Source organism: Mandrillus leucophaeus, unplaced genomic scaffold (genome assembly GCF_000951045.1).
Source record: "Mandrillus leucophaeus isolate KB7577 unplaced genomic scaffold, Mleu.le_1.0 Scaffold208, whole genome shotgun sequence".
NCBI classification, from domain to species: domain Eukaryota; kingdom Metazoa; phylum Chordata; class Mammalia; order Primates; family Cercopithecidae; genus Mandrillus; species Mandrillus leucophaeus.
In genome coordinates, this window is record NW_012102121.1 from 2753865 (window position 1) to 2780730 (window position 26866).

At 48.4% G+C, this 26866-nt stretch overlaps 2 protein-coding genes across 3 annotated transcripts; both read right to left on the reverse strand.

Moving 5' to 3' along the window:
* Positions 1 to 2734: 2734 nt before the first annotated feature.
* On the reverse strand, positions 2735 to 18940 carry VCP (valosin containing protein). Its single transcript, XM_011980092.1, has 17 exons — positions 18048 to 18940; positions 13960 to 14071; positions 13590 to 13762; positions 12379 to 12521; positions 10987 to 11117; positions 9900 to 10031; positions 8752 to 8854; positions 8008 to 8141; positions 7794 to 7929; positions 7369 to 7481; positions 6805 to 6969; positions 6591 to 6713; positions 6103 to 6315; positions 5289 to 5597; positions 4860 to 5015; positions 3556 to 3710; positions 2735 to 3400 (listed from the first exon to the last, which is right to left on the reverse strand). The coding sequence occupies exons 1-17, from the start codon at positions 18062 to 18064 to the stop codon at positions 3295 to 3297; spliced, it is 2421 nt and encodes an 806-aa protein (XP_011835482.1). The 5' UTR covers positions 18065 to 18940; the 3' UTR covers positions 2735 to 3294.
* Positions 18941 to 19523: 583 nt separating this feature from the next.
* On the reverse strand, positions 19524 to 25802 carry FANCG (Fanconi anemia, complementation group G). Of its 2 annotated transcripts, XM_011980094.1 has the most exons (15): positions 25470 to 25784; positions 25180 to 25274; positions 24890 to 24980; positions 24306 to 24437; positions 23845 to 24047; positions 22971 to 23106; positions 22680 to 22810; positions 22433 to 22579; positions 22141 to 22292; positions 21677 to 21743; positions 21149 to 21438; positions 20963 to 21009; positions 20613 to 20768; positions 20059 to 20182; positions 19524 to 19904 (listed from the first exon to the last, which is right to left on the reverse strand). In XM_011980094.1, exons 2-15 carry the CDS (start codon positions 25261 to 25263, stop codon positions 19796 to 19798), a joined length of 1869 nt encoding a protein of 622 aa, XP_011835484.1. In that variant the 5' UTR covers positions 25264 to 25274; positions 25470 to 25784; the 3' UTR covers positions 19524 to 19795. The 2 variants fall into 2 exon arrangements, with proteins under 2 accessions (XP_011835484.1, XP_011835483.1); XM_011980093.1 differs by having other exon boundaries at positions 25180 to 25802.
* Positions 25803 to 26866: the final 1064 nt, after the last annotated feature.

Consider the following 26866-nt stretch of genomic DNA (forward strand, 5'->3'; position numbering starts at 1 on the left):
AGCCGAGATCATGCCACTGCACTCCAGCCTGGGTGACAGAGGGAGATTCCATCTCAAAAAAAAAAAAAAAAAAATTTGTGGTATATATACATACCAGGGAATATTACTCAGCCATAAGGAACGAAATAATGGCATTTGCAGCAACCAGAATATCATTATTCTAAGTGAAGTAACTCAGGAATGGAAAACCAAACATCGTATGTTCTCACTTGTAAATGGGAGCTAAGCTATGAGAATGCAAAGGCATAAGAATGATACAATGGACTTTGGGGACTCAGGGAAAAGGTGGGAGGGGGGTGAGGGATAAAAGACTACACATTGAGTATGGTGTACACCGCTCAAATGACAGGTGCACCAAAACCTTAGAAATCAACACTAAAGAATTTATGTAACCAACCACCACTTGTTCCCTAAAAACCTACTGAAATAACAAATACCAAAAGTGCAAAAATATCCATTTCGCAGCATGAGTTCCACAGCTGCTCCAGTTTAATCAACCAATATAAGTATCATGCATCCTTAAAGATTTTCTATGTAGACCAAAAGGGAGCCTGGTCTTGCCTCGTATAAAGTCTAGGATGACTAATACCAGTGTTGATCATAATTCTGAAGGACACAATCCCAAACACCATAATCTCAAATGTTGAAGTCCCAAAAGATCAAAATCCCTAAAATCACAAGCTGGACAACATAAAATTTCAAATTCTGGGGAAGGGATTAGTACGTTTTTGGTTGTAAACAAGATAGTTGCATCATGCTATACAGAACTATTACCTTGTTATTGTCTTAAGTATGGTTTAAAGAGACACATCAGGGTGCCAAGTTGCCAATGAGCAGAATTGTGGACTTAATTTTAGGTGTCAATTTTACTGGATTAAGTATTTAGAAATCTGGCAAAGCATTATCTGGGTGTGTCTGTGAGGTTGTTTCTGGAGATTAGTTTGTAAGTCTGAGTCGGCTCAGTGGGGAAGACCTGCCTTCGATGTTGTTGGGTACCATCCAACAGGCGGGGTCCCAGAGAGAACAAATACAGAAGGCAATTGGTCTGTAAGAGCTAGGATAGATTTTTCTTCTTAAGATGGAGTTTCACTCTTGTTGCCCAGTCTGGGGTGCAATGGCGCGATCTCAGCTCACCGCAACCTCCGTGTCCCGGGTTCAAGCTATTCTCTGCCTCAGTCTCCCAAGTAGCTGGGAGTACAGGCATGCGCCACCACGCCTGGCTAATTTTGTATTTTTAGTGGAGATGGGGTTTCTCCACGTTGGTCAGGCTGGTCTCAAACTCCTGACCTCAGGTGATCCGCCCGCCTCAGCCTCCCAAAGTGCTGGGATTACAGGCACGAGCCACCACGTCCAGACTAGGACAGACTTTTCTTCTGGTGCCTTGGACATTAAAAATTTGACTCCATGACCAAAATGTTGACTCTGTGTGTGAGCATTGTATGTGTGCATAAAAATGTTGAAAGTTCCTCAATAAATGAAGAGACGTCTGTTTTTTGTACACGTGCATTTGTGAAGAATAAAACATTCTCAAGACCTCGTCTCTTTGGGAGACAATGCAGTGGTTACCGTAACAGTTTTTGAACCATCTCATCAAGACTTAGGTTTTCTGTCACAGTATTACAGTTGACCACAGTTATAAAGCTAGATGCCCACAATTACCAAGCATAGTGACAAGCATTTATACATTTCACTTTCTGACCTATTTCTTTATGAATATGTTTCATCTGCTCATCACCATTATATCTGTGCAACTGTTGTTGGTATACCTGAGTGTTTACCTTGCAAAAACGTTACTATTCCCTATTTTATCGTGTAAAGTGGCCTATGAAATGTTCTGTCGTGTTGTTTCTCAAATAAATACGTTTTTTTAAATGTAAGTAAATTTTTGAAGAATGTTTAGCATTTCTTCCAGAATTGTATTTTGGGATTTTGACCTTTTGGGATTGTGATTTTCAGAATTTTAGATTTTAGGGATTTTGATCTTTGGAGACTACAGTATTTTATTCAAAATTATGGTGTTCAGGACTGTCTTTTATGTCCCAAACCCAATCAACATATATTTAGTAATTTATTTTCTCTGCACCCTCTGGGTGAGGCATATATTTAGTAATATTTAGTAATTTATTTTCTCTGCACCCTCTGGGTGAGGCATCATTGTACTGACCCCAGAAGCACTAAGTGATTGAAAAGGACAGTCTATTTTCTGTTTGGAAAAAAAAATTCAATACTAAAATCTTATATTAACAAAAAGCTTTTTTTTTTTTTTTAAATCAAACAAAGTACATAAAATAAAGGTGGGCACAACGCTAAGTGATCACCAACCAGGGGATGTTTGGGATTTTTAGATGCATTAAAAGGGAGTATAGAGAATATCCACCTGCAAATAAGATTGTATTTTTTTGCAACCCTATGATTTTCAAATGGCTCCGAAACACAGTCTTTGGTCAGGATAAGGGATTCTGCAGGCCTAGCCTTACCGTTCACATCAAATATAGGTGGAGGGATGCCATAGTCTCCACATTGGAGCTCTGTCAGGCTGCTCCCTTTCCACCAGTCCTATCTAGTGATACTGCACACACAGGGTGAGGCAACAGGAGACATCATACTGATGTTGATCAGGAAAGGAAGAAGGTGCAATCTTACTTCCAGGATTTCACATTTGGAAGAATGCCTTGGGAGTGGTGGGTAGCCCAAAGCTCTTCCCAGGAAAAGAAGCAGGCACAGGGCCCAGGACTCAGGCTCCATTTTGACCCAACGTTTATTGTCCTTTTACAACATGTCATTTTTTGGTTTAGAAACTGCTTGTGATTAGTTTTCCAACATTAACTCAAAAGCATGTAAAATAAATCAACCTACTCTCTATATAAACACCCAGCAACTGTGGCCCCTACCCACCTACCCAGGTTGGATAGGGGGAAGGGAGGGCTCGGGCAGCATTGAGTCAAGTGCAGATGCTTTACTGTGGCAGGTGGCAGTAGTGCCTTGGTTCACACCCCACACAGGTCCCCTGCACTGCCCCAAACTACAACAGAAATGGCATAGGCCCAAGGCCCAATTCCCTGTTGGTAATTCACTCTCCACCTACCAAATGAAAATCGCTTTTATTTTTTCGCTTTTGTTTTGTATTTTTGCAACAGAAACCCCCTGTCCAGAGTCAGACTGTAGCTGAACTGTTCAGACTGAAGAATGGAGCAGGCTGTGGGCGCACCCCTGGTCCCTCTCCTGGGCAAGCGCCCCCACCCCCAGGGAACAAGGTCCGGGCAGGCCAGCTCACTGCATGCTGGCCACCACCACTTAGCCATACAGGTCATCGTCATTGTCTTCTGTGTATACACTGCCACCTGTGCCGCCTCCACTGCCCTGACTGGGGCCAGCTCCACCCTGGTTCCCTGAAGGGAATCTGTGTACGAGAGCAAAGCCAAAAAAGACGGTTAGGACAGAGCCTGTGTAAGATTTCCACAACTACCCCTCTAGCTTCCTTAGGATTCCCATTCCCTTTTTGGTGTAGGTCCCCAAAGTAACTTAAGCACTGTCTAAGGCTCCCAACCAAGTTACCTGAAGCTGCCAAAGCCCCGACTCTGCTGAAGGGTCTGGGCGAACATCTCGTACTTCCGAATGTCATTGTCACTGACAGAACGGCGCGCAAAGCGCATGGCTTCTTCAAAGTGATCTCGACGGATCTCAGGCACTGGATCATCCTCTTCTACCTCCTATAGTTGGTAAACACAGATCACTAGGGCTTAATACTTTAAAAGGAAATGCCAATGGCTTTCAGTGCTTACCACATTTGGATTACATCCTACCCAGTGGTCTCACTTTCAGTGACATATATACTCTTAAACATACCCAGGGTTTCCCAATGATTGCAATCCTACTACTAGAGCACATTATTTGGGCTGCTTATTCCCTTTATTCAAATTATACTCTCTTCACAGCCCAGCTCAAAACCTATCTCTTCCATTGAGAGGCCAATTGCTGTGACTTATGAGACTGCTTCCTAGGATTAGTTCCTCAGTAGTTTTAAGCTTTTATGGGAGAGAGAAGGTCACAGACCCTTCAAAACAGAAAGAAAGCCATTTATTTGCTCATTCATTAAGTCCCATGTTTGGAACTTAATGAATTAATTAAGGGTAACACAGGACATAGTGGAAAACAAGTGAGATGACAGAGATCCTACCTTTATGGAGCTTACACACACATGAATTTGTCTTTTCATTTTGGGAGGTCTGCGGACCCCATCCCTTCCCCAACCATCAGGGACAGGTATATGGGTCTCATCTCAGTTCAAAACCTTGCTCTGCAGCTCATGCCTGTAATCCCAGCACTTTGAAAGCCCAAGGCGGGCGGATCACAAGGTCAGGAAATCGAGATCATCCTGGCTAACACGATGAAACCCCGTCTCTACTAAAAAAAAATACAAAAAACTAGCCGGGCGCGGTGGCATGCAGCTGTAGTCCCAGCTACTCGGGAGGCTGAGGCAGGAGAATGGCTTGCACCTGGGAGGCGGAGGTTGCAGTGAGCCGAGATCGCGCCACTGCACTTCGGTCTGGGCAACAGAGCAAGACTTCGTCTCAAAAAAAACAAAAACAAGAACAAAAACCTTACTCTGTTTGGTGCACTCTCATACTTTGATTTCCCTCATGGAGCTTGGTTTAGACTGAGAATGGAGCCTGCCCCTCTCTTCTCGGCCTTATTCCAAATTGAATGGATTCACCTCAGTATTCTTTATCTTTGATGCCCTATTAACATTCTTCTCAGATTATCTTTTCAGCAACTTCTACTCTCAACTCTAGGGCATGGTGGTGGCTGCTGCCTGGCTCCCCATGACTGGCACATCTGGGGAAAGGATACAGACTCACCATGGCTGATGGGTTTGTCTGCCTCTCTCGTTCTCGCCTAATCTCACTTTCGATGGATTCACGGATGGCCAGCTTGCAAGCACGCTGGCAAATCTCTGTAAGGTCAGCTCCAGAGAAGCCATTAGTCATTTTAGCCAGGAACTCCAAGTCCACATCCTAAAAGAAGCAGCAGAGCTACCTTAGCATTTAGCCTCTTCTCTCTTGAGATACACAGATCTTTGGGCCATCCAAGCACTCCCAACTAGTTTGCCCCTTCTTTGGCCACCTCATTTTATTCCTGATTCTAGATTATCTTAATACCCTCAAAAATTCTACCTTCCCTTTAGACCAACCCTAACCCCAAAGCAATCTTGTCCAGAACCCAAAGAGCACTCTATACCAGACTGAGGACTCATACAAGTCTCCTACAGCCCATGATCCTGCACCTGCCTTGGCAACTGGGGACTTGCGCAGGTTAGCCTTGAGGATGGCAACACGTGACTTCTCATCAGGAAGTGGGATGTAGATGAGCTGATCAAGACGGCCAGGTCTGAGGATGGCAGGATCAATGATGTCAGGCCGGTTGGTAGCGCCAATGATGAACACATTTTTTTTTGTGGACATGCCATCCATTTCTGTCAGGATCTGGTTGATGACTCGGTCAGCAGCCCCACCACCATCTCCAATGTTACCTCCACGAGCCTTGGCAATCGAATCCAGCTCATCAAAGAATAGCACACATGGGGCAGCTTGGCGGGCCTGTAGGAGGAATGGATTGATTCAAGCATTAACAAAACTAGATCTCTCGGCCAAACGTGGTGGCTCACACCTGTATTCCCAGCACTTTGGAAGGCCAACGTGGGAGGATCACTTGAGGCCAGAAATCCAAAACCAGCATGGGCAACATACTGAGACTTCATCTCTACAAAAAATAAAAAATTAGCCAGATGTGGTGACGCATGCCTGTAGTTCCAGCTACTCAGGAGTCTGCAGTAGAATGGCTTAAGCCCAGGTTTCAAGGTTACTGTGAACTATGACTGTACCACTGCCCTCCAGCCTGGGCAACAGAGCCAGACCCTGTCTCAATTTAAGTAAAAAAAAAACAAAACAAAACAGCTCTCTCACACCTCAGAAAGAAAATCAAGTGACTTGCTGACCAGTTGAGAAGCCAGTAATAAGAATGTTTCAACCGTCTTAAAGAAAAACAGCCTCTATTCCTTGTCCCCAGGCAAATCAATAGATAGCTCAGCCTATTGTAGCTCACCTTGTCAAAGATTTCTCTGACATTGGCCTCAGACTCCCCAAACCACATGGTGAGAAGCTCAGGACCTTTGATGGAGATGAAGTTGGCCTGGCATTCATTAGCAATGGCTTTGGCCAACAAAGTTTTCCCACAGCCAGGAGGTCCATAGAACAGAACTCCCTTGGAGGGTGTCATGCCAAACTTCAGGAATTTGTCTGGGTGTTCCACAGGATACTAGGAGGAAAAGGAAAGAGCGTTCAAGGTTACCTCCACCTTGTGAAAGAAACCTAACTAAACAGAAGCATGCCCTCCATTACTTCATGGTGTACCCAATGGTATCAGATCCAGGTTCTCTAGAAGCAGACTCCTTAGTGCCTCAAATCTAAGAACAATAGGTTCCTAAGTCGTGCTCTCACATCTCTTGCAGTAAACGCGTTAACACCCTAAGATCACCAAGGTCAATTACAATGTACTGAGGCAGTGACTCACCCTGGACCAAGTTACCCTACCTGGACCAGCTCCTGAAGCTCACGTTTGACATCCTCTAGGCCCCCGATATCTTCCCAGGTTACCTGTGGCACCTCTACCACGGTTTCCCGCAGTGCTGATGGGTTACTCTGGCTCAAGGCCCACTAGAAAAGGAGGGAAAACTGGGGATGAGACTTACCAGGGGAGGGGTCAAAGCACATATGTGTGTACCTGAGGCAGGGGTGTGGTCCTTACCCGGAAGTCATCCATAGTAACTGCTAAAGAGTTCATGACCTCGGCATCAATGGTCTCATCCTCTAGGTCAATGAGATCCATCTTCTTGCGGATGGCTTGCAGAGCAGCCTCTGAGCACAGGGCTGCTAAGTCAGCACCCACATGCCCGTGAGTCTCATTGGCTACCTGCAGAGAAAGATCTATTTACTGTGCTGCCTCAAAGACCCAGCTGCCGCAGGAGCCTCAGAGACAAGAGAATGCTTCCCCTGACTGCTATTCCTGTGTCCTCTAATTTCCTTGAATACATATACTAGCAATACCTTTATGGGCTGGGTTTTAAGTACTTAATCCTGGACTTGGGACCTAGAAATAAAGCTGCTCCAACAATTCTGATTTACTCTAAATGCAGCGTCAAGTGAGAAAAATGCCAACTCCAATTTCCTGGATTTAATCTCAGATTACCTCCTTTCCCCTGTCCAGAAATAAAAACCCATCTCCTCACATCAAAACCTTATGTCTCTAGCCAGTTCCCAGCAACTGCCTAGAGATATTGTAACGCCTGGTCAGCCCTCATCATCACTTCACCTGTTCCAGGTCCACATCATCTGCCAGCTTCATGTTCTTGGTATGGATCTGAAGAATCTCTAAGCGTCCCGTAGCATCAGGAATTCCAATATCTACCTCCCTGTCAAAGCGACCTGTGGGACAGTGCATGAACATAGACAGGGCTCGTTTCTAGTCCAGAGGTAAGAGACAGGCCTAGGATGACCAACCATCTCAGCTAGCACAGGATTGTCCTAATGTTAGCAATGAAAAAGTCTCAACCCTGGGAAACCTTTCAGTCTCAGGAAAACCAGGGTGGATGGTCACTCTAGACAGGACGTAGGATAAAGGAAAAAGAAACCCAGATCCAATCACTGTGAAGGGCTTCAAGAGGATTAGGTGACTTAGATGAAGGAGAGAGGTAGGACCTAAGCAAGGACATGGTCAAAAGTATCTGGAGTCCTTACCAAATCGCCGTAGAGCTGGGTCAATGCTGTTGGGTCTGTTGGTTGCTGCCATGACAATCACATGTGCCCTCTGCTTTAGGCCATCCATGAGGGTCAACAACTGTGATACGATGCGCCGCTCCACCTCACCATGAGTCTGCCAGAACAGGATGTCTGGTCAGAAGTGAAGTCAGGGCCTTTCAACCCCCCACTATCCCCTCAAGTAAGCTCCTACTTTCTCTCTTTTGGGAGCGATGGCATCCAGCTCATCAATGAAGATGATGGCAGGAGCATTCTTCTCAGCCTCCTCGAAGGCTTTACGAAGGTTGCTCTCAGACTCACCAGCCAATTTGCTCATGATCTCAGGACCTGAAAGGATACAGAATGGAGGCAATAACAAAATGACAGTCTTTCCCAATTGCCCCCAAAAATCAGTTATCTTGCTTGCTTGGCCCAGAGACAGGTCCTGGGTGAGAAGGTGGTAACCTATGCCTACTTCTCAGATCCTCTACCAGCCATTATCCCAGGACAGCCACCAGGCAAGGCTGGAGAGAAGCCCAGGGACTCAGTATACTCTTCTCACAGTTGAACTAGAAGTGTAAATGTGACAACAAACGCTCTAGCCAGAGCAGGAGAGATGGCACACCACTAAATAGCATTCTCCAAGAGCCAGTGATCGAAGTTCATTTTCCCCAAACTCTCTCAAATCACTAAGCATTCACCCTTTGCTTTCTCGTTCTAGCTTGCTCCTGCTCTTCAGTCTGTCCACAATCTTTCTCAAGGTGGGCAGGACAGGGAGCACCAGTGTAAAATATCTCCCTCTATTGCTCACCTGTCTGTAACATACCCAAGCAGAAGAAATATGCTATAAAGGTGCAGGAGGGCATGGGTGCAAAAAGGATGTGTCCATGAGTGCTCCAGCTCATGAGCCCAGTTCAAAATTGGGTCTAGCCAGCATAAGATGAACCAAGTATCTTACCATTGATCAAGAAGAAAAAGGCTCCAGTCTCATTTGCTACAGCTCGAGCAATCAGGGTCTTTCCTGTTCCAGGAGGTCCGTAAAGCAGGATTCCTCTAGGAGGCTGTGGACCAATGCAGAGTGTGATTACATTCCCACCTTCTCCCAAACCCTAAAATGGCTTAACTAGGGCTCCAGAGACGGGGAGAACCAGGCTTCAACCCTGACAATATTAAGAATAAGCCCTCAGTAGTAAATGCTAAGCAGACAATTTACTTTAGGCCACAATCATTTCTATTACTAGCAGGGAAAATACTGCTAGAAAGTGGGCAATATTTATGATTGTAACTTGCATAGGAGACTAAGGGCAGAGAAACTCTAGTCCAAATGTATTTGAAGATACATGACTAGGCAAAGGCAAGAGGCCATTACACAAAGGGCTCGATTTTAGACAGACCAAGGGCCAAAGACTAGCTAAGCCATTTAAGAGAACAGGGTCTATTTTCTTCATTGCCAGAGAATCACTCACTCCAATAACCATGCCCTCCAGAATATATCACACTGGAATGGTGTTTCTTACAATCATCAATTTTCTTCTTTGACACTACCCTTTCTGTGGTCCTATCCACAAGCAGAACATGTAAACTGTCCACATAGAAAATGAATTTGTGTGCTACCTACTAGGAAAATGAGTAACTTCATCTTCAATGTGTTCCATGATATAGAAAAGATTGGGAAGCTACACTCTAGACCAATAGTTCTCAAATGTTTTAGACTCAAAACCCTTTAACACTCTGAAAATTTCCTTAACTTCCTTACTTCTATTGGGTGACATTGCTCTAGACAGGCTGGCAAACTATTGTGAGATTTGTTTTTACGGGGTCCATTGATACAATAATGGCTTTTATATTCTAAGAGTTGTGGAAAAAAACCCATATATGTGTGTGTGTTTTGTGCGCACATGCACACGACAGACAATTTAATTAGCCTACTCTGGTCTAGACCATCAGCTCTAATGAATTTAGAGCCTTAGGTAAACTAAAGGATATATTATTGCCCCTCTAATCCAAGGCAATAATGAAAGCCATGTATGAAAACAGTCCCAGGATTAGACACTGGATATTAATCACCACTTTAGACTTGATCCCACCAGAGCCCAGGATGCTCACCTTCACACCAATTGCCTTAAAGAGGGCAGGATGTCTCAGGGGCAGTTCCACCATCTCCTTTATCTGAGCTAGCTGCTTCCTGCAGCCACCAATGTCATCATACCCTACTTCATTCAAGGACTCTTCCTCATCCTGAATGTGGAAAAGAGAAAGGAGAAGGCAAGAATATTATATCAGCAAAAGTTGAGTTTCTCTAAATCATTCCACTACCTAGTGTGCAAAAACCTAGCATATGAGTATAATAAGATTCTCAACCCGGCACGGTGGCTCACATCTGTAATCCTAGCACTTTGGAAGGCAGAGGTGGGAGGACTGCTTGAGTCCAGTTGTTCCTGGGCAATACAGCAAGATCCCATCTCATTAAAAATTAAATTAAATTTAAAAAGGAAGATTCTCCTCTAAAGGGATCCAGCCTCAAAGAACAACCACAAAAATCCCAAGGCAAAGATTTCCAGCACAGTCCTTGCCTCTCACATTACTCGTAGTCTTACTGAGAAAGGGTCTCTAAAACCTGAAGCTGGAAACCCTGGGAATGGGCAGAGGCCTGAAGCCACCATCAGCTTTACTTCAAAAATGGTTTCAATCACTTATATATTTTGGATTCAGTCTAGGTTTTTGAAATTCCTGACATTAGGTACATCCAACAAACAATTAGGCCCAGAAATGAATAGCTGGCAGGTTTCTCATCCCTGAAAGATGGTTAGTTCTCCAAAGAACACCCAGTCTCTTTTTTTTTTTTTGTCAACCAGGCTGGAGAGAAGTGGCACAAACTCAGCTCACTGCAACCTCCAACTCCTGGGTTCAACCGATTCTCCTGCCTCAGTCTCCCGAGTAGCTGGGATTCCAGATATTCACCACCAGGCCTGGCTAATTTTTGTATTTTTAGTAGAGACGGGGTATCACCATGTTGCCCAGGCTGGTCTCGAACACCTGACCTCAAGTGATCTGCCCACCTCAGCCTCCCAAAGTACTGGGATTACAGGTGTGAGCCACCACAGCCGGCCGAGCACCCAGTCTTGACAGTTACCACATGATGCCACACTGAGTAATCATGAAATTGGATACTGGAATCAGGGAGAAAACTCACCTCTCGTTTGATAGGCTCCCCTTCGCAGTGGATCACTGTGTCTGGAGCAACAATGCAATAAGGGCTAGGATCTGTTTCCACCACTTTGAACTCCACAGCACGCATCCCACCACGGACAAGAAAAATGTCTCCTATGAGAGCAAGCAGTACAAGCACAGTTAGGGGCGTCAACTACAAGACAAAGTGAGAACTCATCAGACCCTGGGGTCAAAATGCCAAACTCATTAGATATTGCCCTATTTCTCCCCAACTCCACATGTCTTAATAAGCAGCAGGTAAGAGGAGAAAGGTAAACTGTGAAGAGTCCCTCTGACGCTCAAGAGGTCAGTCAAGAAAACCTGACATGTCAGAAGACTATCAAGTTCTGACTTCTGCCATGTAAGTAGCCCAAGTTTTCACTACAACCACCAATGATAGAACTGTGCACTCTGGACCCTGACCCAGCCAAAATGGACCACCTTCTCCTTCAGAGATCCATAAAGATAGCTTACTCTCCCGGAACAGAGAAGGGGAGAGATGGGAGCCAGGGAAGGATGGAGGAAAGGAGCAGGGTAAGACATATGAATATGTGTGCAGGGTTTGCATGCATGTGTATACAAATATATGAAAATGAGTCTAGCGGCCGGGCACGGTGGCTCACCTGAAGTCGAGTTCAAGACCAGCCTGACCAACACAGTGACACCCCATCTCTACTAAAAATACAAAAATTAGCCAAGCGTGGTGGCAGATGCCTATAAGCCCAGCTACTCAGGAGGCTGAGGCAGGAGAACTGCTTGAACCCAGGAGGAGGAGGTTGCAGTGAGCTGAGATTGGACCATTGCACTCCAGCCTGGGGGACAGAGCGAGACTCTGTCTCAAAAAAAAAAATGAAAAGAAAATGAGACTAGGCATGACGGCTCATGCCTGTAATCCCAGCACTTTGGGAGGCCATGGCAGGTGGGTCACTTGAGCCCAGCAGTTTGAGACCAGAGTGGGCATCATAGTGAGACCCCATTTCTTTTTTTTTTTGAGACAGAGTCTTGCTCTGTCACCCAGGCTGGAGTACAGTGGCCTGGTCTTGGCTCAGTGCAACCTCCACCTCTTGGGTTCAAGCAATTCTCGTGCCTCAGACCCCCAGGTAGTTGGGATTACAGGTGCCCACAATGGGGTTTTGCCATGTTGGCCAGGCTGGTCTCGAACTCCTGGCCTCAAGTGATCCACCCGCCTCAGCCTCCCAAATCGCTGGGGTTATAGGTGTGAGCCATGGTGCCCAGCTGACCCCATCTCTTAAAAAATAAATAAATAAATACAGGAGAAAAGCATAAAAGATTTTTAAAAAAAAAGAAAAGACGAAGATGTTCCAAGGTTTATTCCCTACAGTCAATAATCCTTAAACTCAGAATTAGCTCTCACCTTTCCGGATGGGTCGATAAGCTTCCAGGAAGTACGGCTTAAGGTATACCTCAAAGAGATTACCAGTAATGCCTTCCACCGTGTCATCAATGGGCAGCACGTGGATACGTTTGCCGTACTTCACATCAGGGCATGGCTGGATGCTGAGGATGACAAGCAGACTCCATATTACCAACCACACTTCGGGCCCAAGCACTGGGTGTCCAAAAGGGCCTGGCACAGATAGCTGATAGTAAGTGAAAAAGAAAAGGCAGGATGGCTTTAGGTGAAGAGAGGAAGGAGAACACCGTGGAAGTGAGGGCAAAGGAACAGCCCCACTCACTTCTAATCAGTGAGCCAAAATCAAGAGCCACACATTTAGAAACCCCACAAAGATATGCAAGGTCTTCAGTGAGATATCCGAGGATGATCCCCTTCTAGCTAATATTGGTGACCCAATATTACAAGGGAAGGTCTTAAGCTAACAATTGTCAGGGTCAGTGAAACAGAAGTGAAAAGAACAAAATTATCTCAGCCAGGTGTTCAGAACACCTTGAGGAAGTGACTAAGCACCCCCAAGAAGAAAGCTACATGAAACTTAGACTCCATCAAAAAGAATCAAAAGCCTGAGATGATCCTGGCCAGGTGATGGTTGGTTGGGTAGGAGTGGCTAGAGATGACTCCAAGATGGGGCAACCTCTTGCCTAAAATTATGCAAGAACAAGCAAAATCACTCACATTGAGAACTATCCTGGGTCTGGCTCCAACTATTCCTCTCTCCTGGGTTCACTTAGGGGCTTAAAAGGCCTGCTAGCAGCTCACCTTCCATGTCCATATCCCCACCTCATTCCAACCCCAACACAAGCCATTAATTGGACATACTAGTGAGAGTAGTGAGGTTATTTGGCAGATACATACACACCCTCGAGTGGTATCCTAAGCTAGGCTATAAGTATGATAAATTACACTTCTAGTAGGAAAAAATAAAAGCACCAAGAAAGTTACAGGAATGCCAATATGTCTCAAGCGACCTGCAGAAATGGATTTTGAAGTCCCAAGAAGGCAAAACCAAAACCTAAAGACAATCCTGAAGCATAAGTCTTCCCATGACCAGCAGGCTTCCTGCATCGACAGGTTCCAAGAACTTGGTCCTGCCTGTAATACATGGGTACTGCCTGTAATGCAGGCTATCTCTGGCCTCCCATCCCTGTGGAGCCAAAAACCCCACACACCTGATGACATCCCCTAGGCGTACACGAAGGTTATTCCGAACAACTCTATTCATCCGAATCTTCTCATCAGAGCAAGTGTCATCAGAAAGGACGATGCAAACAGCTTCTCGTCTCTTCTTTCCTTTCAGCAACACTGTGTCACCTCGGAACAACTGCAATTCATCCATCTTGGGCTGAGGAAAGAAAGTTAAGGCCTTTGGGTCACTGGGCAGAAGGGGAGTAAGCAACAGCCCTGGAGATTGGGATTCCCAGTAAACCCCACTCTATCTGCAGTCTGCAAATAGAAATATCTGCAAAATGAGAAAAGAAACCTGGGCAAATTCCTCAAGTAAGTGCAGTAAGGAAAGACTAGTCTGTGGCCCCAGCTTACCTGGGACAAGGACACCACACTGTTGTCCTCATTGATGGCTTCATCAACAATTAACCGATTGGGACGGTTCTTCTGTTTGAGAATGGCTGTTGATAGGTCATCACCTTTTGAACTAGAAGCAGGAAATGGAGTCAGTCCCAGTAGATACTCCTGCCCCAAGGGCCTCACCAGTCTCTAAAACTCATACTTCGGAAAGAAACAGTGAATAGATGAAGCTGTCCCTAGACCAGAGAGCTCGGATGAAGGAAAGGCAGCCAAGGTCACGAGAAGCAGTATCTAGCATACATATTACAATACCCATTCCGGCAGCTCCTGGTATTTTGAGCATCAGTGTCCCAGCTATAAGGCTCCAAGTGAGTGATCCTGCCCCAAGAAGACATAATAGAAATGGAGACTGAAGAGTTATTAGAGAAATAAAAATAGTCTTAGACTTATAGAAGAGTCGTTAAGAGCAGGAACTCTATAATAGTCAGACCCATTGGGTCTGAATTCCAATTCTGCCACTGCTTAACTGTGATCTTGGGCAAGTTACCTAACCTCTGAACTTTGATGTCCTCCTCTATAAGAGAGAGACTATAATACTTACCTCAGAGGCTTATTGTCTTAAGGGAGATAATGAATGTAAAATGCTTAACATAATAGCTGGCACATGGTATTAACGGTCACCATGATTAACAGTATAAAACATAAGCTAACTTTCCAGGGAATGAAGTAAGCCAGACAACTTCCCTTGAGGCTCAGGGAGCTCTCAAGTCCTACCAAGCAAGCCTGGGGACAATGAAGCAGAATTATTGGCGCTACCCTCCTTATAGGCTAAACCTACTGATGCCAGGGCATTCCATAGTACCAAAGGAATGCCAAGCATAAAGACCATCATATTTGGAAACAACACTAACAGACATGAAACCGCCAGAAAGAGGCTCAAGGTCAAAAGGAACTTCACAGTAATTTCTGCAAAAGCACACAATTCCATAAAGTTGGCTCAAAAAACCAAAACCAAGACATGCTGAAACACTGTGCAAATACAAATCCCTCTCATCCAAATCAAAGTTGACTGGGTCTATACTCAGTTTGTTATTTCCTACAAGACAGGGTCATTCACCAAACAGTGACACCAACTTATTACCTAGCCCATCTCCAGCTGTCACTTAGTAGACTCAAGTTCTCTCTCTCTTTTTTTTTTTTTTCTTGAGATGGAGTTTTGCTCTTGTTGTACAGGCTGGAATGCAATGAAGGGATCTCAGCTAACTGCAACCTCTGCTCCGCCTCCTAGGTTCAAGTGATTCTCCTGCCTCAGCCTTCCCAGTAGCTGGGATTACAGGCATGTGCCACCACGCCCAGCTAATTCTGCATTTTTACTAGAGATGGGGTTTCACCATGTTGGTCAGGCTGGTCTCGAACTCCTGACCTCAGGTGATCTGCCCACCTCGGCCTCCCAAAGTGCTGGGACTACAGGCGTGAGCCACCGTACCCAGCACTCTCTCTCTCTTTTTTAAGAGCTGCCTCCTGTTAGTAAGGCTCAGGAAAACATAAGCATTAACCAAAGTAGGAAGGCTAGACAATGAAGGAAGCCAAAGAAAATAAATTTTTAAAAGGAATTTCTTCATTCAACAAATTCATGAGTGTCAATTATGTGTCACGCATTGTTCTAAGGGCTGGAGATACTGCAGTCAACAAAACAACACAAAATAGTATTCCCATTGGAAATATCCTCACAATTTCCAAAAGACAGAGAAAAGACACTGTGCTCAGCTAGGAAGCTGTGGGGTTCTTACATCTCTGGGTCCTGATACACCCAAAAGAAAAACAAACCCCATTCATCGAACAAAATGGTAGGCCTTCTGCTAACCCTCACACATAGGCTGCATTTTTAACCACTGCCTCTAAACTAGTTTCTAATGACAGTTTCTAATGACCGTTTCCTCTGCTCAAATTTGCTTCCCCCATTCCAAAAGTGTGCCACTCTAGGCACGATGCTGCTGAGTAGGCAGACTTTCCCAATGCTTATCAACACACTGGAGGCCAAGCATGCTCAATGTGACAGCTGAGAGCAATGTAAACCCATGAGCCCTCCCACTCCTGTCCCATCAAAATACTCTTTCAGGGGTTGCCATCTTCTTGCTTGACTTATAGAACTGGGACTGGAGAAAAATAAAATGCCAGATGCCTCTAGTCATCATAGTTTTTTATTTTTTAAAACGGAGTCTCCCTGTTGCCCAGGCTGGAGTGCAGTGGTGCGATCTCCCTCACTGTAACCTCTGCCTCCCTGGGTTCGAGTGATTCTCCTGCCTCAGCCTCCAGAGTGGCTGGGACTACAGGTGTGCGCCACCACCACGCCTGGCTAATTTTTGCATTTTAATAGAGATGGGGTTTCTCCTTGTTGCCCAGGCTGGTCTTGAACTCCCGACCTCAGGTGATCTGCCTGCCTCGGCCTCCCAAAATGCTGGGATTACAGGCCTGAGATACTGTGACCAGCCAACAGTTTGTATTTTAATCTCAAAGCTGCATCCTAGGAAAACCTCCATTCTGCCTACCATCCCGGTAGGATGGCGATAGCCAGGACTCTGGCTCTGGAGATGAGTGGTATGCCCTTTTCTTAAGGTAAAGCCTCTAATTCCCCATCTATCTAGTGAGATCAGAGGTGTTAGTCTCTAAAAGAGTGAATTCAGCCTGACCATGGGCCAACAGCAGTTCTGGACACTCTGGGGCCATTCCCCACTGTCTTCTGTATGAGTCAATCCCTTTCCAGAACTGCACAGGGGACTCCAAGGGACTTGGAGGGGGTTCAGCTAAGAGTCATCAAGGTGACCAAGAAGTTAGAAACAGCTGATGATTCCAGGTTCCAAGAATTTTAGATTTTTACTTTTGAAAATAAAAGGCTGACTGCATATAAACCAAAAGAACACTTTCAGAGTAACTGATCCTTTTAAATAAGCAACTGAGTAATACTTTATTCCAATTCAGAAACTTGAGAAAAAGGAACACACCTCAAAAAACTACTCTCTTCAAGGAAGGAAGGTAATTTGCATAGAAGAGTTTCCTTGGGCTGGTTGTTTTTTGTTGTTTTTTTTTCAGCCTCTAAAAGCTCTATTCTAAATTGAATGGGCTGAGGTAGGTAGCCAAGTTTTATCTGACGCTTCCTTGAAGGATGGAGGTGGTGTCAGAAAGCCCCATAGCCCGGATAATTTCTCAATACAGCTACCTGGGTAAAGCGGTGCGCGCACGTTTGTTTTTGAGAAGTTAGTGCAACTCTAAACTGCACACCACGAAAGCTGGAAATATGGAAAGGCGCACAAAACACGAACTGAGATTCCAACTTTACCAAGAACCTAAAATGTTAAAGAAAAATTCTTTTCTCCCCACCCACGAATCATAACATTAAGGAAAACTGGTTCAAACTTTCTAATATGAACAACAGGCCTAAAGTAAGAACACCAGAAGCGAAAGGTAGGGCTCGCCCTCTCCCTAACAGTCCCTCACTACTCAGATCACACACAGAGGATGCCCACCTTGTACCGGCCGACCCGGCTCCAAAAAGGCGGCTGTGAGCTTCCCTGAGCTCGCCCGGCCTTCCCCGACCCCGGCCTCCGCCTCGGTGGCAGGGCTCCTGAGGCCTTCACATGGCGCAAAGTCCACGCCCACCGGGCCCGGTTGGGGCCTCGGGCTCGTGGGGCCTGCTCTCTCCAGGGACCAAAGGCCATCGGCGGGTGGTAGGCCGGACGGCAGACTGGCGCCCCAAGGCCCCGGGGTTCCGCGCCGGCGGTGTGGGCCGGAAGACCTCGTCAGGCCCGGACGGCCATTCCAAGGGAGCCAATCGGGCGGGCCGGGGCCTGCATGACACAGCACGATCCGGCCCCAGGCTCCGACCCGGGCCCAGCGCAAGCCCCGCCTAGGGGGCGCGCGGGTGCGCAGCTGGCCCAGCCGGGCCTGCCGGGTCCACGGCCCCTCACTCGCTCCCTAGTTCCCCTTCCCTCTTTCCTGGTCTCCACCTCTCTGACGCGCCCACGGCCAGGCCCCGCCGGGCCTACCCAGCGCCACGGGTCCCGGCGCGCGCCGCCGCAGCAAGCGGACGGCGCGCGCACACTCACTCGGCTCCAGAAGCCATGGCGCGCGCCTCTCCCGGCCGGCGGCTGTGGCGGCCCGCGGGTAACGGCTACGAGCGGTGGCAAGCGACCGACTGGGCCGGGGCTCGGCTCTCCCAGGCGGGGGCAAGCAGCGGCGACAAACCCGCAAGCGGCTTCCCTCTCGCTTCCTCCCACCGGCAGCGAGGCGTCAGGCGAACAACGCTGGCTCCTGATCCGCGAGGTGGCAGTGGCACCGGCAGCGACGACTCAAACGACGGCCGCAGACGCTTCGCTGAGACTGAGCCGAGAAGAGCCGAATCATCGGAAGGGAAGCTGCTCCCACCTCAGCCAATCAGCGTCTGCCCTGCGGACTCTCGCCCGCCTCTCCGTGCCTCTCCCCAGCAACCCGCAGACCGCAACCAATCAGGAAATTCGCTTGCGGCCTGGCTCCCGCCTCAGTGATGCGACACGCCTAGTAACGCCACGTCAATTGGCCGCAACGCTATGCTTCCTCGACGGATTGGAATTCTCAGCCAATCAACGAAAGGAATAGGGCGAGATCGACTTGTGAAAGGAGACCCTTTAATCCCTTAGAGGCGGACTCTCCCACTTGGCTCCAGTTCATTGGCTCCGGAGTTTATCCTCCTAGAAGAACGTGGCACAATAGACTGAATCCTTGTATTAGTCTAGTCCAGTTGTGGTAACGTATACATCCATCTTTTCCCAAAACCTGGGGATCCTCTAAGATGCCATCACCACCCTGACCCTTCTTGCTCCTTTCCAACGCTGCCTCCAACCACCCCTACTCTGAACTTTCTGACTAGCACCCTACTCCTACCCCATTGTCATTGCACCCTCTGGTAACCCCAATCCCATACCTTTGCAGTTTCTCAGCGCTTGTGCCTTTCTTCCTCCCGTCGTTAATGTTAATACATTATAATAAGGCACTCAAATCCAGAGAAGTCAAAGGACAACCACAGAACACACAGCCAATTCAGTAGAACCCAAATTAGCAAGAAAACTGCGTATGTTGGGACTTGAAAATCCTTAAGCCCCAAATAACAGTGGTCCCTGTTTGCAGTCAACAGGCAGCTGTTGGTGGTATGCCGACTCAATTCACCTTTCACCTTGTAGCCACAGAGACACATTTGACTGAGTCCAATTTCTAGAATTTGGAATTAGGAAGGGAATGAGAGTCACTCTGAGAGAAATCTGCCTGTCTCTAACTATCAGCTACCTGCTCTTGTACTGAGAAGCCTATCTAGACCACCCTTCAGACCCAACTCATTGTCACTGTCCTGGGCTTTGGGGCTCTGCATTTAGGCAACGTGAAGGACTAAAGCCACTGCCTCCTAAGTAAGGATTATTGTAGCCCTTTCCTCATACTCAGATTTCAAGTTTGTAAGGTAGACGATGTCAGGAAAGGGCATCATAGACAACTAGCACTGACCTAGACGGTCATGAGCCTTCCCACCCAAGTATATGTAGTAGGCAGACAAGAGATAAATATGAAATTTTACTCGACAAAAGAAAAGGGGAAACAGGAAGAAAGGTGCCTCGAGCGAAGCCAATGACTTGGTGGTGGCAGAGATTGTTTCCTCCAAAACCAGAATGGTAGTAATTAGGGCAAATTTCACAGGCCTACCACCAACCTCACCAGTCCAGGAATTATACAGGAATGGTCACATTCCTAACGATGGTGAAGCAGAAAGCCCTCCCCACAGAGAGACAGCCCAATGGGGCCCCAGCTCAAGCTCCTGGAAACGTGGCAGCTACAGGTCACAAGACTTTGGCAGAGATGTCCGAAACTCTTCAAGGAAGGCATCACGATCAGAGGGGCGGATCCAGCTCAAATAGCTTTCTAGGTACAGGGGGAGAGACCTGGAGAGCAAGAAGGATGATGCCTAAGGGTGAAACATTGGCAGAAAGCTGGGCAGCCATGCCCCCTCTTTCAGTGTTCACCACCCACAATAGGTCCAAGGACTCTAGGACACCAACTGCCCCTCAGCCCCAAGCCAGCAGGCCTGAGCCTCACCACGTAGCATCTTCCTGTGGCCCCTTAGTTTGGGCCTCCAGCCTCCACCAGAGTGCAGTGGCCTCATCCCTCCGATCTAGCCTCTTCAGAGTCTGAAGCAGGTGAAAGTAAGTGTCTCGATTACCTGTAGCCCCAGCCCAGAGTACAGAATCTTAGAACTTAACATAATCTTAGGCATTGTTTTATAAAAAGGGAAACTGAGGCCTAGAGAGAGGAAGTATCTTGCCTACACTCACATATGGAAGCAGGGGCAGATCATTCACAACCATTCCCATCCCAGTGTCCATCATCTGCCCCCTACTTCTGTGCAACCCACCCCAGCAGAGTCATGGTCTTTGTGTCTGAGGATATTGGGGAAACCAGGGAACTCTTGGGAGCCCTGCATATACAGTGTATGTTTGAACACCTGGATATATCTCTAGGTATATATAGCACAACCCAAATCACCCCTCCTATCTGAGAACATCACTCGTACACTTATGCCCAAGTACTTCCCATGGGCTTCTCTGTCCTTGCACATCTACGCATAGCTGATGTCATGCAAGTATACGTACCTGGGCACATCTGCACACCGAGGAGGAAGTCCTGTAAGGCTTTGGTATCCTGGCCGCTGGCTACCCATTCCAATCCACGACTAATTAGGGCGGCTGCCCGAAGCTGCTGCAGTGCCACATCTGACTTACATCCCTGCTCACCGTTGGAAGCTGCCCCTGGGGACCACTCCCAAAATCAAAAAGTGTCTTCCCAGCCTCAGTCACCAAAACCCTAAATCCTCCTCTATTTCTTCTTGTGTCCACAGTCCCTTTCTCTTAAGTCTCCTGGTGGGCTGGGACACCTTAAAGCGAACCCACTTCCACCACTACCACTTCCAGGAGGTAAGAGGAAAACTGAAAGTCTAGATCACCTTGTTCTTTTTCCTGAGGTGTGGTCCGGAAGAGCAGCTCAAGACACCTGAAGTAGGACACGGAACAGGGGTGAAGAGGAATCAATTTCAGAAACTCTAGGGTGAGTAGGTGAACACGGAGCTCACCAACTCAGGTCCCAATCAGAAAATCATCCCTCCACATCCCTTCTAGGACCCCGGGCTCACCTGCTAAATTCACTAATTGCCACTTTTTGGGCACCCAGTTGTACCCAGGCCTGGCCCTGAAGCAGGTGGGTGGCAGAGACCCAGAGTGGGCAGTATGGCAGTTCCTTGGTTCCTTTTCTGGCATTTTCCCACAGCCGGGACATCTTGGGTAGCAGAGACGATGTGCGGCTGAGCAACTCCTCACATAGAGTCAAGGCATCTTGGGCTCTGCCTGCCTGGATCAGTGCTACCGCTGCTTCCAAAAACACCTCAGGCATACAGGGCCCTGGAGGGGAGGGGGGCGGGGAGAACTGGAGTGGGAAGAAGAGGCAGTGTCTTCAAAGGCATAAGCCACCATCCCCAACCTCTTCACCAGGCTCTGGTACTATGCAGAGTCCTGGGCCCCCAGACTGGACAGACAGAAAAGAGGGAAAAACAAAAAATTGCAAAAAAAAAAAAAAAAAAGAGGGAAAAACAAAATCCCCCTCTATTCCAAAGGGGACACCAACCCTTCTACCCCACTGCAGAGAAGCTTGAAGACACACTCACCCTTGGCTCCGAGCTATCCAGCAACAGGGCCAGCAGGTCCAAGTAATGCTCTGCAGCGTCTTCTGCCCTAAGGAGTCAGTGCCCATAAGCCTCACCCTAGGCCCTAGCAGGGCCCTGCAAGGGTCCTGAGAATGTTCTCTCTTAGCTAACAGAGGGATGCTCATGGGCCCTGAGGAGAGGGGAAGCGAAGGTCTTAGGGCTCCAATTCTGGCTCAGTATAGATCTACCTGTTACAGAATTGACTGGGGAAGAGACTTCAGAGTGTCAAAGATAGTGGGGGTTAATGTCTTAGTGAAGAGTCCTCAGTTCAGGTCTAGAAGCAAGGTAGGAGGCTGAGTAGTGGCGACCTATGTCCTCCCACTGCCTCATTCATCCCCCAAGTCACAAGAACAAAAGCAGAGTCACACCCCAGGGGAGGCATCAGAAGTGGGAAGAGAAGCTCAGGTGAGCAAGGGGAACCTCACCTCCCCGTCTGTAGGCACCTGCTTGCTAGTACGTGCTTGGCCTGGCTCTGAGTGCCACAATGAAGGGGTGAGGCTAGGTCAGGTGGTGGCAGTAGTAATTCTACCTCAATGAGAAGTGGTGGGGCTTTGGAACTGTAAGGGACATTTAAGGCCTAAAAGAGAAAGAAAAAAATTGTATCTATAATCTTTGGGAACCATACTTCCTTATACTTGGATCTTGACTAGTCAAGTTACCCCAACACAAGCACCTCAGGAATTCTCCACCCTATATCTTCATCTGGCAATTCCCTACCTCAACTAGCAGCTCCAGACTTTCCAGCTCTGCTGTTGTGTCCCCCAGTTGCTGATAGAGTCTAGAGGCCTCCAGAAGCGGAGGACCCCAGGCTGATCCCTCTTTCAGGGCTGCAACCAAGTACAACAGTGCTCTCTGTGGATTTCCCTAGAGGGATAGGAGGACACGGGCCTCAGCTACCCTTACAAAGCAAAAAGCTATATATAATGCTTGTGGTTTCCCCAATCCACGCTAGGACTGTCTTTACCATCTTACGGTGACAGGACCCCAGTGCTGTGTACACCTGGACCAACACAGGCCGTGGACACAGGCCTGAGGCCACTTCATGAAGGCTGCTTAGTGCCTTCTCTGGGTTCCCTGTGATCAACTCCTGGAGACCTGAGGACAATCAGGGTGTGAGCTTGGAGAGGCCTATAGAGCAGGGGTCATGATGGGGGACAAGGGTCTAAGAAGCCCATGGAACTGAATGGTACGAGAGAGGGCATGAGTCTGGAGGACCACTTAAGAGAGGAAGAGATGAGTCAGGTTGCTAGCTGACCTCGGCGGTAGGCAAATGCTGTCAGGAGGACATCCTTCAATCCCTGGGCATCCTGCAGGGTCAACGGAGCATCTAATTCCTCAGCTGGAGGACTCCAAGTTTTCAGAAGTAACAGCAGATCCTCAGAGGCTCCACTCTGGGGAAAGAAGGACAACCAGAAGTTCCAAGCCTACAACCTCCCTGTCTTCTCCTGTCTCCATCATGGCTAGACCTTGAGCTCAAGGGTCCTCTTGATCCTTGAGGACACAGGCCTCAGCTCCCCTCACAAAGCAAGAAGCTATGCATAATGCCTATGGTTTCCCCCAATTCTAAGAGAGAGACAGCTATGAGGCAAGGATTTAAAAAAGAAAGAAAAACCTGGGGCAGTGATGATCTATTCTAGCATGGCTCCTCACTCAGGGCAAGGACCATATTTGAGTTACCAGTAAGGAGACTAAGGCTGAGAGGTGACTTCAGCAAGATCACTAGAGCCCTATCCCTATCCCCCCCAAGAAAATTTTATTTTTTTTGAGACAGGGTCTCCCTCTGTCACCCAGGCTAGAGGGCTGGAGTGCTGTGGCGTGATCATAGCTCACAGTTCACTGTTGCCTCCACCTCTTGGGTTCAAGTGATCCTCCTACCTCAGCCTCCTGAAGTGTTGAGATTACAGGTATGAGCCACCATGCCTGACCCATTTTTAAAAAACACTCCTAAGAGAATCCCCACAATGAGAGACCAACCAGGGCAAGGTCACTCAAGAGTCCCAGAGAGAATCCAGATTTTCTGACCACCAACCCAGCCGCCTGTCCAGTACATGATGATGCTACTGCAGCTGGAGAGAAAGGAGGAGGAAGGAAGGAGGAGACCCTCAGCTTCAGGTCACTTTCCCTATTACCTGGCTGTCATTTAGGGTCTCTAGCAACAAGGCCAAGTCCCCAAGACGGTCAGCGCTCAACCAGAGGGCAGCCTGCAGGCCAGCCAGGCGGTGCAGGGGAGACAGCAGCTCTGGCAGAAGGCAGGAAGCACGAAGGGCAGAGTCCCACAGCTCCCTGAGCCCCTGTTCCAACCTGGGCCCCCGCTGCTCCTGTGTCTCCAGCACTGTAGAGTATACACACACACACAGACACACACACAGCTGAGGTAGGACCTCATCCTCCGTCTCCCCACACACTCTGGCTTTCCTCTCCTGCAGGACCCCAAAGGTCACAATAATACCTCAACCTGGTCTGAGGAGCACAGAGAAGGGCACCTCTCTCCATGGAGGTGACAGATGTTGTTGATCCTCCCATCCCCCTGCAATAACTTAAACCCAGACTGAAGCTGGCAGGGGAATTGGGAACAATCTTTGGCCCTCACCTCTCTCTAGGCCCCGCTGGATATCCTGGGCCTGATCCTCTGTGAAACCCTGGGCCAAGCTTGCCCTCAGGATAATGAAGTTGCAGATGACAGTCAGCTCCAAGGGAAGAACAGGAACTGCGGCAGGGAGCCCTGGAGCAACAAAGTTGGTCTTACAGACTGCTCCCCCATGGAAGATCCTCCAAATAAGATACCAACCCAGAGATCACCCCCCTCCAACCAAAAGTGGCCAAAATAAAGAACCCACCCTCCAGCCGATTAGCTAAGGATTAAAAAAAAGAACCCAACCTTTGGACAGAGAGTCTGGAAAGGGCAAAAAAGTTATCCAGATCAGACCATCCTGGAAATCATTTTTCAAATGCCACTCTGTGCGTAAGGAAGAGAGGGATTTGCCTGTACAAAGATGATTCACTCCAGCCCCCTCTGTGCCTTAAACAGGACTCCCTGCCCCCTAAGTAATTTTGTCGATGCCAGAAATGCAGGAGCAGATGAGTCTCTGGCTATAGAGGAGGGGAACTCCCCTTACCTGCTTACCTGACCTCCATAGTCTGCAAGGTAAGGAGGTAAGGGGAGGACCTGCTTACCTTGCAGACTATGGAGGAGCCCTCTGAGCCCTTCCAGTGCATCCTGAGCCAACTGCTGTCGCCTCAGAGTCAGACCGGAGTTCTGAGCCACCTGCCACATGAGGGAGGGGTTGTCATTGAGGATGAATCCTTTTTTCTCCCCTTGCAGCAGTGGCAAGGGATGCATTCTCCAGTCATTTCTGGCTCTTTGGTCAAGCTCAGCCCCTCCCCATCGGTCGGGGTAAATCCACTGCAAACCCGCTTTCAGGGATCTTGGGGCTGCAAACCGAGGGTGCCACCAACCGTGTTACCTTGGCCTGTCGAACGAGCCGGTCATTCTTTTCCCTCCACAGTTCCAGGCAGCTGGAGCCCACAGAGGTGGTCTGGCGGGACATGGTGGCCGAGGCTGGGCCCAGACACCTGAAGCGGACTTGGGAAGAGTGAAGCTGGCACGCCCAAGCTCTCAACCCCAGCGGGGAGGGGCCTGGGCACTTCCGCACCCCGCCGAGCTCCCCTGCTTCCCTCGGGGTCCCAATTCACCCGCCCAGGCTTTCCAGGACAGATGGGACGCTCTCTCAGCGCGGCCCGCCCGGCTCTCAACCTCGCCTGTGGTTGGCAGGGCCTGCGAAGCTCTGGGCTGCGGTTGGTCCTCTTCAAGCGTTAGTTCCCGCGGGAAACTCGGGGAGGAAACGAGTCAGCAACCCCCGACAGGTAGGCTTAGGCGGGCTAGAAGCGGGGACCGTGTCTGGGGCAGTCGCACGGCCGGCGGTGCGGCCCGCTCGGCCCTCGCGGAGGCCACAGCCTCGAGAAAGGGTGGCGGGAGCGCGTCTCGGCTCCACAGTCCGTGGCTTGCCCCTTCCTCTCTGCCACACTCCCAGGTCAGCCTGGGTTCCCGCTTCCACTGAGGGCCGGCCGCGAGGTGCATGCTGGGAGTCGTAGTACCGCCCCGGCGTGGAAGAGCCCCGCCCCGGCGTGGAAGAGCCCCGCCCCGGCGTGGAAGAGCCCCGCCCCGGCGTGGAAGAGCCCCGCCCCGGCGTGGAACAACCCCCTACCGCCGCCCCCGGCGTGGAACAGCCCCGCCCTGGCGGACGGTGTTTCCAGAAAACGGTGACTGGAGACGAGCGCGCTCCGTAATCGTCCATCGTTTCTCTGCTCACTGTCGAGCACCAACATGCTCACCACGGTCGGCTCTCTACCGCGTGTAGTCTGACTGCTGGCAGTGCCGCTCTGTACTTGCACTGCTCAAAGGTACCTGCCCAATCCTTTCAAATTAAATGGAGCTAGAATTGAATATTCATATGCAAAAAGAAAGAAAAAAGACAGGAAAGAACGCTACCATACATACATACATAACATCAACTCAATGGATCACAAACTAAATATAAGAGCCAAAAATATAAAACTTCTAAAAGAAAACGTAAACCAGCCTAGCCAACATGGTGAAACCGTCTTCACAAAAATACAAAAATTAGCCGGGCGTGGTTCGTGCGCCTGTAATCCCAGCTACCTGGGAGGCTGAGGCGGAAGAATCGTTTGAACCAAGGTGGTAGAGGTTGCAGTCAGCCGAGATCGTGCCATTGCACTCCAACATGGGTGACACAGTGAGACTCCATCTCAAAAAAAAAAAAAAAAAGGTAAGAGAACAGCTTTATGGCAACGAGTTCTTAAGACACAGCACTAGAAGCTTGAACAATAAAACAAAAAAGTTAACTTTATTAAAATTAAAAACTCTTTTACTACAAAGGTATCATTAAGAAAAGTTGGCGGGGCGCGGTGGCTCATGCCTGTAATCCCAGCACTTTGGGAGGCCAAGATGGGCGGATCACGAGGTCAGTAGATCCAAACCATCCTGGCTAACACGGTGAAACCCCGTCTCTACTAAAAATACAAAAATTAGCCAGATGCAGTGGCGGGCGCCTGTAGTTCTGGCTACTTGGGAGGCTGAGGCAGGAGAATGGCGTGAACCCGGGAGGCATAGCTTGTAGTGAGTGGAGATCG